Source organism: Anomalospiza imberbis, chromosome 7, assembly GCF_031753505.1.
Source record: "Anomalospiza imberbis isolate Cuckoo-Finch-1a 21T00152 chromosome 7, ASM3175350v1, whole genome shotgun sequence".
Lineage (NCBI taxonomy): Eukaryota > Metazoa > Chordata > Aves > Passeriformes > Viduidae > Anomalospiza > Anomalospiza imberbis.
This window is the reverse complement of record NC_089687.1, coordinates 36,191,943-36,204,745: the sequence shown is the minus strand read 5'-3', so window position 1 is coordinate 36,204,745 and position 12,803 is coordinate 36,191,943. Positions and strand designations below refer to the sequence as shown.

General features: G+C 45.3%; 1 protein-coding gene across 39 annotated transcripts in view; it reads left to right on the top strand.

The window, feature by feature from the left end:
- Positions 1–12,803, top strand: part of LRRFIP1 (LRR binding FLII interacting protein 1) — a 104,946-nt gene that overhangs the window by 41,792 nt on the left and 50,351 nt on the right. For 21 of the 39 annotated variants that reach the window (XM_068196642.1, XM_068196643.1, XM_068196644.1 and 18 more), the window contains exons 2-3: positions 2,958–3,044; positions 9,719–9,736. In XM_068196642.1, the coding sequence (XP_068052743.1) occupies positions 2,958–3,044; positions 9,719–9,736 (105 nt within the window). The remainder of the gene's footprint in view (positions 1–2,957; positions 3,045–9,718; positions 9,737–12,803) is intronic. The other 18 variants (XM_068196645.1, XM_068196635.1, XM_068196634.1 and 15 more) reach the window with 1 other exon arrangement.

The following is a 12,803-nucleotide window of genomic DNA, read 5'->3' as shown; positions in this document are numbered from 1 at the left end:
TCGAAGGTACCAGTCTGTGATAACCAGAGGTTTTTAGCTTCAAGTTCAAGAACCCAGGATACTGTTTCTGTTGTTTTTATTCAAAGATACTTAAGGCTGACGTGGTCATGGAAAGAAAAAGTTCATAAATAAACAATATGCTTGTTCCAAGATGTAAGCCACTGTTAGTCAAAGCTGCTGAGTGAAAATGCGTTTTTATTCTTACAGGGTTTGCAGGTTGGCTTTAAATGGGCAGGTGGAGGGCTGCAAAGATGAAGTAGAATAAAGTAGAGATGCACCACGGTTTGGCACTAAAAGCAGAATTATATCCTAAGAAATGACACACAAAATGTGTGGTTTTGCACAGTGTAAAATTCATTTAACTTCCTGCAGTTGGTATCTGTAATTTAGAAACTGGCGAGCCTCATTCTCAGGAAGGCTTGAGAAAAAGTGGCTAAATTTTAAATTTTTCCCTATTTTTCAAGTTCCTTCACTTCATATTATATTGTGCTTGCTTCTGGGAGAATATATAATTCTGCAACATAGCTAGAAAGTGTGTAAATCCTTTGGCCCTTATCATACAAGGAAAACAAGGGAAAATACGTATAATTTGAATTTTATCTGAATTTTACATATAGGCACCTAGTTCTGATGTGAAAGCTCAGCTGGTTATTGAAATTCATGAGGATGACAGCTACAGTCATGTTAACATCCAAATAATCTTGTTTCTGCCTTTTTCTGTCAGGAGGGAAGTTGGGGATACACAGCCTCTACTGTTTGATGTGTTTTGCTTATGGAGACTTTAGGGCCCTTTGTTTTCCATAGGGAAAAACCAGTTAGTGCTGGTGTTATTCCTCACCTCTATCAGGTGGGGCTTGCCAGTATTTATGTTTAAATAAACAGGAGGGATCATATCAAGTTGATAGCAGGCTTGTTTCCAGAGCTGTGATTTCGTGCCTTTAACACACATTTCAGGCCATGTTTGGACAGTGGGTGTCATCAGCAGTTCCAAACACTGCAGGTGGGTCACGGCACTGCCTGCCAGGGATACCACCCAGCCCTTGTCCAGCAGCAGCAGGGTTGGGGCTTTCTTTTCCTGGACAGACTGCTTCAGGCTGGGAGCTGTTGTTGAAAACACATTTGGGGATTCATGCCTGCACCCAGAGCCTGCTGTCACCTGGCTCTGTAATTAACAGGTTATGAGAGGGGATGGTTTTGGGTGCAGGTGTGAAGGGTCTGCTCCTACTACGAATTTCTGTCCATAGCAGAGACACTTACCTCGAAATGCAGGCAAAGAACTCAAGGGAGAGCAGCTCTGTGCAAAACCAGCCCTTTGCTCTTTCTGCCATGGGCTTTTTTTAAATTCCCTGAGAAAGCTTGTTTCTTTTTACAAGTAATTTTTCAGACTTCACAGAATAACAGAACATTTGGGGTTGGACAGGACCTCTGGAGTCCCAGTCCAATCCCCTGGGTCTCCTAGAGCAGGTGACACTGAAACATGTCCAGTTGGGTTTGGGATGCCTTCAGAGAGGGAGACTCCACAGCCTCCTTGGGCAGCTGTTCCAGTGCTGTGCCATGCTCAATGAACAGAAGTTCTCTCTCATGCTGAGGTGGAACTTCTTATGTTTTAGTTTATGGCCATTGCTCCTCATCCTGCCACTGGGCACCACTAAGAAGAGTCTGGCACCATCCTCTTGGTGGCTTTTGGGATATTTGCATGGATTGATGAGATCCCCTCTTGGTCTCCTCCAGTCTGAAGTTTTAAGATCTGCATCATCACAAGGCTCGTGGTCCTCCCATACATCAGCCCGTGCTTGATTTTCATCAGCCCTTTTCTGTTAACTGCAAGTTTCAACCATCTTACTCACTTTTTTTTGGCTTTTTTTCCATGTTTTGTTTGTGTTTTTGAAGGCTATGACCCTTTCCCCTGGGTTTGAGTGGTGACTGCACTTACAGAAAGGAAAAGAAATTACACCTTTCTTCTTTTTTGGTGGTTTTCCTTCTGTTTAGAAGTGCTACTGAAAACACTAGGGTTTTGATTTCTCTGTGTGTTTGACCTTGAGATTATGGCAGATTTTCCTGTCAGTTTGGATGCTGTACTTACAGTAAAAGGTTTCAGAAGCAGAAGAGTTGGATGTAACACCAGGGTGACTGGCTGTGAGCGGTGCCTTTGGCTCCCTCCTGAGCTGTTCTGAATTCTGCCGAGCGAGCTGCTCACGGTTGTACTGTACCAGGCCTGAGCTAATTTTACTTTTTCCTGTGTAAGACCTACTGGCTTTGCCTGGGATTTAAAGCAGAATATTAAAGATGTTATTCTATATGATGTTCCATCACTTCCAACTGGGCTGAAGTGAGGAAGCACTGTAGATCTCTCGAGAGATCCGTTCTTGGCAGAGTTCCACTCCAGCGAGGTTTGGACTGGAATATGGAATTTTGGAGATTTATAATGGACCTAGTGCATTTTCTTTCCATAATTTCAGCCTTGGCTGTGCATACTGAACTCCAGTGTTTACCCAAATCCTGTGCCCAGGTATGTGTGCACAGTGTCAGTGGTTAGGAGAAATGGCACATAATGTGTTTGGTGTTGGTCAAATTAATTCATCAATAAAAAACAATCCACGCTGCAGGGGAGGAAAAGAAAAACCCAACCAACCCAAAACAAAAAGAGCAAAACCTACCTTTCTTAAATCAATCTCCCTGCTTCCTCTCCAGCCACACAAATAATAATTAAAGAGCTCTTTTAAACACAAGTGTGCTCAGGGAGGGTAGTGCCTGCACACGGGGGTGTTTTACCTCACTGTTATGATAACAAGTTAGGGAAGGCAGGGCCATTAGCTGCAATAGGGAATTAACTCCTCCAGATGTGTTTACAGCCTTGCCGAGTCAAGCCTCCCCATTCCCTGCCCTGCTTCTGGAGCGTGTTCCCCGTTGGGTTGCCCAGCTTTCATCTCATCCCATCCCTGTGTTCCCGTTCCCAGGCTGAAGCCAGACTTGCGGTGAAGCGAGCGGCGCGGGCGGAGGCGCGGAAGATCCGGATGCAAGAGCTGGAGAGGCAGCAGAAGGAGGTAAGGCCAAGGCTTTTGGGGGGTGCCTGGGTTGTATCCAGGGAGGAGGTTGTTCAGAGATCCTGGAACAGAGGGCTCATCTGTATTATGTTGAAATAGTCTGCATGGAACTAATGTCGATCATGGAAAAACACGAATAATGGCAAGGATTTTATCTCGGTGAAGCCAGCGTAATTATTCACAGAAAATCCTCGTGGTTAGTAGTTCTTGTTTAATGTTAAACTTTGAAGTATGCAGCTTCTTTGTGTGCATGTTGGAGGTGGTGGATTCTTATCACTTCATTAGAAATCCAGTGATTATGGAAGATTCCTGGCCCTTGTATAACTCCACTGGGAAGTTGTTCTGCTTCCTGCTGTGAAGCTGGTGCCGTGCCCTCCCCAAGTTTGTAAAAAGCATGGGCTGCTGTTGGCAGGGGCAAGGGTAGAAGCTGCACTTGGCAAAGCATTATCTGGTGAACTGAACCAGAAGCCCTCAAAAGTTGTGCTTGGTGATGAGCATTCAGTGAAACAGCAGAGTGGCTGCAAGAGGGACAACAGTAATCACAATAAAGTTTTTTCAGTAGATTTTTGAAGGAGAGAGGAAGAAGTAAGGAGTCTGGGGGCATGGTCTGGGAATACATAGTAAGAATAAATGTGGGGCGGGAAAAAAGGGAAATGGCTTTACACTGACAGAGGGCAGAGCTGGATTGGATATTAGGAAAAACATCTTCCCTGTGAGGGTGGTGAGGCTATAGAAGCTGTAGCTGCCCCTGGATCCCTGGAAGTGCCCAAGGCCAGGTTGGACGGGGCTTGGAGCATCCTGGGATAGTGGAAGGTGTCCCTGCCCATGGCAGGGGGTGGGACTGGATGATCTTAAGCTCCCTTCCAACTCAGGCCGTTCTGTAATTCAGTGGTTCTACGTTTGCTTTAGGGTGCAGAGCAGGACTGGTTGAGCTTTGGAGCAGTGAATCAGGAGGTGACAGCAGGATGTGGATCAGGATGTGACAGCGGAGCAGTGCCAGTGCAGGCTGCAGCAGCCAGCCCACAGAGAAGCTCCTGGGCAGGTTGCCCATGCTCAGCTTTTGGTGAGGCAGGTCTGGATGTGTCTCAGCTGCCTTGCTGCAAACACAGAGCTTGAGGAAGGTGGGAGCCTTCTCCTGCTGCAGTTGCTGCTTTCTGAAGGATGTTTCTTGCAGCCTGGCCCACACTGGGAAGTGCTGTCACTGCTGAGCTGGCAGCTGGGGTGGGGGGGCTTGGGAGCAGCCATGGGAGGGTGTGCTAAACAGGCAGCACATATTTTGTTTGGGCAGCAAAGTAAATAGGGGTGTCCTGGCAGCTGACACCATCTAATTTGCAGGTGACTTAATGAAGCTGATGACCCCTTTGCAGATTAAAAGCTGATGCTGCAGAGGGTGTCTTGGTAAACTGAAATTTAGGTGTGAAAACTAAAGCTCCTGCAATTAAGAACTTGTCATCTGAAAATGTGTGAAAACTTTGTATAGATAGAAATTGGGTAGGGCAGGATGTCCCACTGAAATACCAGTCATTGAAAGCTCAGCCAGATACCCATCACAATCTGCTTTGTAACTCACTGGCATAAATGACACATTTATTTAATATTTTGCACACTTGGATATTCTGTAACTTTTTGAAATAGTTTAATCTTAGCCCCCAGATGCCAGGTAGAGATATTAAGAATAGCTGCAGGAAGTTTTTCATAGCCACAAGTGTCTTGCAGATATAATAAAACATAAATACAGAAAATCCCAAGCAGTGATCAACACAAGATATTTGGCACCTACCCCTTCCTTGGAGGGGAACCTGCTGTGACATTGGGACCTGTACACCTGGTTCTCTGCCATCTTCATTTCCCTTTGCAAACTTTGCAGAAACATAGAGAGTGCTTCTCCACTGCTGCCATGTTAAATAACCAGAAGTTAAAGCACTTGCTTTACTACTTCAGAAGGCTTTTTAGAGCCCTAACTCCCTTCTGGGAGTTAAAAAGCAATAAATGAATTTATTGCGTGTGCGTGTAGTTTTTCATGCTTTAAGCCATGTGCATGCCCTGGCAGGCTTCTTGTGGAGCATGGATTACTTGGAAATATATTTACACTGCTGGTCTGAGTTAAAAGTTTCCAGGTGCTACCATTACAGGCTATAACTATGGCAGTGAAAGAGAGTGTTTTAATGATTTGGGTTTGGAAACTGGCTCCTCTCCTGCCCACCACCTCATATTTATGAGATTTCTCAATCTTGCACTTCATTTCCCTCATTTTAAAGTAATTGGGTGACTTGCATGAAGAGTCTACACATGCAATTGAGAAACTGCACAGCAGGAATAGATGGGCTTTTGGCAGAGAGCTCTCAGTTGCATGGTGAGATGTGGGAAAGTTCCTGTGGAAGACTGCTCTGCGGTGGGGCAGGATTGCAGGTGTGCTCCAGAGGCAGTATCATCTCACCTGGCACCACCTCGTGCCAGGCAGCACAGAGAAGGGTAACTGTGCCAGTGGTTTGGGTGTTTTCATTTGGTTTCTCTGTTGGCTTTTTTTCTCCAGGGAGGGGAAGCTAAGGAGAAGGTGAGCACAAGTTCCATAGGGAAGTCTAAGCCGGGTACATGAAAAGTGTTTTCTGAAGTTGAAGAAAAAAACAAGCACAAGAATCGTGACCTTATCACAGAATTCCAGAATGTGTTGAGTTGAAAGGGCCTTAAAACTTAACTTGTCCCACCCCTGCCATGGGCATGCACGCCTTCCACTAGCCCAGGTTGCTCTGTCCAACCAGGTCTTGGACACTTCAGGGATGGGGTAGTCACAGTTTCTCTGGGCAACCTGTGCCTGGGCCTCCCCACCCTCACAGGGAAGAAATCCTACCCAATGTCCAATGTCAACCTACACCCTGGCAGTGGGAAGACATTCCCCCTTGTCCTGTCACTCCAGTCCCTTGTAAATAGTCTTGCACCATCTTTCCTGTTGGATGGGGCTCCTGTTGGAACATTCCCAATTCTCCCAGCCTTTCCCCACCGCAGAGCTGCCCCATCCCTCTGATCAGCCTGGTGCCTCCTCTGGACTCCCTCCAGCAGCTCCAGGTCCTTCCTGTGCTGGGCCCCAGGGTTGAGGCAGCTCTGCAGGTGGGAGTCTCACCTGAGCAGGGCAGAGGGGCAGAATTCCCCCTTTCCTGCTGCCCACACTGGGATCAGCCCAGGACATGGGGAGTCCCTCTGAAGATAAGGGTATTGGTCACTCTTGAATCACAGAGATGTGGATCAATGTATATGTTTATTAGAGAATGTGTTCTTGGTGATGAGCCTTTAGGAAAGGCAGAGGTCTGACAAGTGTTACAGCTTGAATGCTTCTGACTTCTCATTCAGAGCTGCTTTGTTGTTGCTACCCACCTAAGATGTAAATAATTAATCTGGAGGTCTGGTTAAATTCTCTGGTTTGCTTCCTCACTTCAGTGAGTGCAGGGCAGCTCTCATTGCCAGGGCCTGTTCTGAGCTGGAATGACAATTAAAATACATGGTATTTCCTCCCTTCCCTGTTTTCCCACCCCTGGTGGGAGTCAGAGCAGTGATGGGTCCTGGTTTACCATGCCATGCTGCCATGCTTTTGAAACATTTGGTTTCCAGCTGCAGAGTCTGAGACCAATCCCTTTGGCTTGTACTGTTGAGCTGTGCCTGGTCCTGAGACAAATTCCTGTGTGCACTCAGGTATTTATTGTTAATTCATGCAGAAGAGCAAGCCAGGAGTGGGCAGCCCAGTTTTTTTGAGTAACAATTTGTTAATTCTCATGGGGCTACAAGGTAAAATTGGAGGAAGATTTTTTTTTCCCTGTGCATTTATTTTTTCTCTCAGAAGTTTGACCTGAAATGTATTAAACCCTTTTTTTTTCCCGAGCAATATTTAACAGTAACAGTTTTGACACACATAAAAGCTGCAGCAGTAGGGCTAATTGTAGAGAATGCCTTCTGTAGGAGTGCCTTCTGTGTGTTCTGCTGGCAAGGCTTTAAATGTCTCTTCAAGGGCTGACACTTGGAGACCACAGTGTAAGCTGATATTAGTGCCTGAAGTGAAAAGAGACTGATCTCCTCCCACTCCTTAATCGGTGGGATAAGATTCTTCCCTGCCAGTTCACACAGCAGATGAGCCTGTACTTCTAGTTCAAGGCAAGTGCACTGTGCTGGTCTCCTGCCTTCATTTGCAGCACTTGCTTTAAGGGCACAGCATGAAACTTGCCTTGGCTGTTTTGTAAATTCCTTCCTTACCTCACTTGCACATACTTTTCCCCCTTTGGATTCATATTTCTTTGGAATAAAACACACTACCAATGCTTTCTAGTAAAAAAAAAAAAAAAGGAAAACAGATTCTTGTGGCTGGAATGGGAAGGGGTGAGACTGACTATGAAACTTGGTGCTTACATAAGCAGGGAAGAAATTAAGGAGGTTTGTGGTGGTTAATCTGTGTCTTATACACTCAGTGTGAAGATGCACAGGAAAATTTGGAGAGGGATGATGTAGATGATGTTTTTAGAAGACTCTTCTGCTACCATGTAACACTGGCTTTTTCTGTCCAGTTTTAAACCTACTTCTATGAAAAACTTTGTTTTTGTGGGCAACCTCCTTTGATGAGGAAATCAGGAAAGCTGTCTGCTGTTAATACTGTGGATGAAACATATTTGGGTTTTTTGGTCATACCCTAATACAGGAAACTGCTCTTTAAAGCATTTGACTGCATAGATGTGTACTGACTCTTTTTTGGGGGGGACACATCTGCAACAGAGGTGATTGTTTAAAAGTGTATGTTTTCTCTTGTACCACATTTTCTAAAGGGGACAATGTCATCACAGAATCCTAAAACGGCTTGGGTTGGAAAAAACCTTAAAAATCCCCTGATTCCAACCTCCCTGCCATGGACAGGGGCACCTTTCCCTCGTGCATTGCTGAGGGATCAGTCACTTTGGAGCAGAGCTGTTGTAATGCTTGTTGGCTGATGAGTTCCTCCAAAACTCCAGGTTTTATTAAAAGCTGGAATAGTTAGATATAGATAGAGATGATATAGATATAGAATAGTTAGCACTTGGCTTTATCCCTGAGGCCTCCCCACCTCCCTCCACGGTGCCTGGCCTGAACAAGGGCCCCGTTGTTATCTTGTCCATTGGCAATTTGGGTCCCGGGCACGAGGCTCTGTGCGTGCCTTGCTTTGGACTCAGCAGGGAATACCTGCTGTGCCAAGCCTGAAGCACTGGGCTTTGGAAAATAAGGATTCCATGGAGATGCCTCGAGGACTGGGTGAAAAAAACAGCATGGAAAAGTTAAAGCTTTGAGGTTAATCAGCTGTGTGGTAATTGCCACATTTGAACCTGTGGTGTTTGGCTCCTGTGAGTGGATGAAAGGCACTCTGAGTGTGCCATGGAGAAGCCAGAGACTGGAATTGTGTGCAGCCTTGTGGGAGGGCCCAGGTCATTTTCTTCTTCATGGCTTTCTTAGGGAAAGGGAAATGGGGTGGTTACTTGTGTGGTGGGAATGCTGGTTTTTAAATGGGTCCTAACTTTCCCTCCTGTGCTTGCTGGAATGGGAATTAAAGCTGCCAAGGCATTAATCTGGGTTGTGCAGTTGTCCTTTGTGAAGGGGAACCTGATCAGGAGGGCAGGGATTGAGAGACATAAGCTTTGCTTCCCAGCACTGGGATCTGGATTCCCATGAGGTATCCCTGAGAGCAGTGAATGGCAGGGATCCTCCAAATACCCCAAAATCTGGGAGACTTGACTACCATGCCACCAGAGGATTGTGCAGTCAGCCAGGTGGTTTTGAACACGAAGGGTTCTTTAGGGTTATTTTTTTCTGAACCCAGAAACGCTTCTGGTTTTAGGAAAGGTGTGAGAAAAAGCATGTTTTCTGTTTTCATGTGGATTCACAAAGCTCATCAGTCAAGGGCAGTTCTCGAAGAACACAAAATTCAGATGCAGCAGAGTGGCTGTAAAGGTTTTGTGTATTGTCAAAGTGCTCCAAGACTACAGAACAACAGTGCCAGCAGGGCATTTATTAAAGCCTGAAAATAGTGTGAGGTTTCACAGAAACATTAAAAATTGATAGAGCAACCTGCAGGGATCCTTTAAGGCCAGCAATATACGTGCAAGGAATTTTCCAGGAATTTTCACACACTGGCACTGTGCTGTGCACAGGTGAGAGGTGTGTGGGGTTGATGCTTTTGTAACTGTGCTTCATCCCTCAAGGACAAATTCTGTCCTTCAAAGAGGAACAATTGGTCTGTAGTTAATGCTGTTTGCTTTTATTGTGGTGGCAGATTCACGACTCGTCCCAGATGAATATCTGGGCATCCATTCCTGTTGCAGAGGGAAGGCTGGAAAAATGAGAGGTCCTGGCTCACAGCTGGGCTGGGCTCTGGCCTGGTGCAAAGCCTGGGGATAAAATGTCCCATGTGCACCCCAGAGCCTGGTGGGAATGGGAACAGGAATTCTGTGTTCTAGGTGGTCACATGGAGGAGGCCTAAGATGCAAACACTGCTTTTGTCCTACCTAAAGCCACAGGGCTTTGCTGTGCTCTTCTCTGAATTGATGTTCTGCTGTATTTTCTCTGTAAATGCTGTTTTTTCCCTCCAGAATAAGCCGTGGAGCACTGCTGTGTATCCATCATTCATGCTAGCTTTGTTCCTTGTCTCTTTCCTCTCCCTTTCCCCCCAGATCTATCAGGTGCAGAAGGTAGGGCTTGCTCGCTTTCCTTCTTGTTTGCATGCCTTCCCACCCTGTGAGTCTTGCTACAATTTCACAACCACACAGCCATTTAGGTGGCAAAAGACCCTCAAGATCCTCGAGCCCAACCTCAGAAATCCTCTAAAGAGTGGGAGATGCCCAGCATGCTGTAAATTTCCATGTCGTTCTGCCCTCCCCTCCCATAATCTTGTGGTCTGGACAGTCAAGGGGAGTGGGGGAAGATGACCCATGTACGGTATCTGGTCAGGCACTTAATGTGATTTTTTTCTACAGCCTGTTTGGCAAAGAATAAGCAATGAGAGAGAAGTGACTTGGCAAAGCAGGGTCACAGGAGGCTCCCTGTGTCACCGAGGGCCTGTGTGTCACCTCTGTTCCGTGTGCTGAAGGCCAAGAAAATCACTGGAATGTTTCAGGCTGGGCAAGCATTTAACAGGTGCCAGCAGGAAGAATGACTTTCAGATGACTTTATTTGCACAAAGTCACTGAAGGAAATCAGGGATGCTGTATTTGAATTCATAACCCTTGGGTAAATAAACTGTACGGCCTTCCTTCCAACGGCACCCACACGTTAAAAGTGATTTTATATTGTTTAATCCTCTCTCATCTCAGTTTAAAGTCATGATCTCTTCCCTCTTCCCAATTTCCTTTCCATGATCATGGCAAAGAGGATGGTAACAGTAGCTCTGAGGTTCCTTGCTATGTAGAAACAGAGATTTTGGGGTTTGTGTCGTGACCTCTGGCTGAAATAACAGCCAGACATCTGAAAATAACTGAGTATAACAGCCTGGCTGTTCTACACTTTCAGCATGTGAACTGAGTGGCACCTAGACACAGAAATAACTCCCAAGAATTTGTACAGGGAGGGAGAAAGCACATTTTTCTTCAAGCCTGCCATTTTCTACCTTATTGAATATTTCTCTTTTTTTTTTTCCCTGAGATGTTTTTATTGCTTGCTGAGTGATGAATGTCTCCCTAAACCACAGTGTGCTTGGTTTTGTTCTGGCACTCCAGCTGCCCTAACTGCATGTTTCAAAACTTGCCCCAGCCCTGCATGTGCTTCTTGGGAGTGCTGTTCTCTTTGAGTGTGTATGTATATGAGGAGAGCTGCTCAAATCATGTGCTCTGGTATTTAATTCTGACCCTATCAGTTTGGCTACAAGTCTCTCTCACTCCTGGTTTTATTTCTGGAGTTGACTACACGCTGAGTGACTCAATGTCTGCCCATGGATCAACAGGCTCGTTATTAATCTTCTTTATGGGAACTAATTTAACCTTCTGGTGCAAAAGCAGCCCCGTGGGAGCCCAGGAGGTTGTTTACTGTTGGTGTCCTGACATGGATGAGGAAATAAGTGGGTTATCCTCCCAACATCCCATGGCAAGTTTGCGAGTCCAGCAGTTTCACTGGCACTCAGTGAGCACATGGCATCTGGAATTCTCTCTCAATGGTATTAACAACATTAATTATTTAATTAATATCACCTTTCAAAGTAGAAGGGAACCTGAGTCCAGCAAGGGCCTCTAACTGAAACCTAAATGAATGGAAAAGCAGCATTTCCTCCTTCAACCCCTTCAATCAGGCCCCTGGGGGCAGAACAGAAGAGTTGGTGTAGAAGGAAGAACTGAGAGAATTGGCTGTGAGGGGTCAAAATGCTTGAGAGCTCAAAAGCTGCCAGTTCAGTCCAGTATGACAAGTGCTCTTTAAAAGATTATAAATTAAAATAGTCTCTGGGCAGTCTCATTCATTAAGATTTTTCTTCAGGGGATGTTAAGCACATAGCTAAACAATTTGAAATGGAGAAGGAAAAGCCTGTAAGTGGAACTTAAACTGTGACACAGCAAGTCTTGTAAGGGCTGTTTCCTTATCTGCCTTTTGCAAGGCTGAATTCATGTCAGACAATGGGAGGGCATGAAAAGGAAGCAGTAAACCCTAAAAAAATTACAAGGGTCTTTATGGATCCTTCCTATGTGTGAAAAAGGATTCTCCATTTTAATAGTGTGTTTCAGTTTTTTAAATTGATGTCTAGTGTTAGGAAATGTTCTCGGTTTGTTAATGGCTAAAAAGCCTCTAATAAGGCTTTACCTGACCTGCTTTACTACAAAGCATATAATCTGTAGGTTCTCGTCTTGTACACAGCTCTGGGAGTTCATGGAATTTTCAGGGGTCATTCTCAGGCCGAGATGTGCATAACAGTTACTTTTGTAACAAGCTGGTGCATGGGTTATGAATCTGAAGTGGGAATAAAGTAATACAGCACTGAAGAATGTGCAGCTGTTTGGTTTGGTTTATCAGTAAATAGCAAATGAGACTTTAAGGGTGAAAATAAAATTACATTAATACCATTGAATGAGTGCTAAAACCAGAGTGCAATACAGAACAGGTTTCTGATTTTTGTTGAAAATAATTTCCTAAGGTTTTGGCTGTTGATACTCCTGCCTCCTCAAGCCTGTAAGAAAGCTCTAAAATACGTATTATTCTCCCTTAATTAAGCAGAATTTCCATTTGCCTCTTGCTGCACTTTAGGCCAGTGATTTTAATGCACACGGGAATCATTTTAATGGGCACCATTAAAAATGCAAAATTCCTGAGACCAGATTCGACAGGCTTGTTTGGGGAGGAAGAAAAGTCCCATTAAACCTGTGGATCTTTGAACAACTTGCTGCCTGGAGGAAATTCAAGTTCATTGGGAAGTTCCCAGTGTTGTCTTCACCTGCATTGGTGGATCTTGTCCTCTTGTACCTCTGCTGGTGCTGCCACTGCTGCCAGGTGGGTCAAACGTAGGCAAAAAGCCTGGTGCTCTGAAAGAAGCTCTGTGGAGCTCTAATCCAGCAAATCAGGGTGCCCAGAGATGAGTTGTATCCAACTTGTCTGCCCAGTTTGACAAACCTTTATGGGAAACATGATTTGACAGCAATTTTCATCCTGGAAGTGTCCTGTGCTCGCCTCCCTTGTAATGAGTCTTGACTTAACTGGGTCAGGAATTCAAGACTCATTACTCTCCTTGCTCCTGTCCCCCAGCACAGAGGGTTTTGCAGTGCTGAGGGAGAAGAAGCTGCT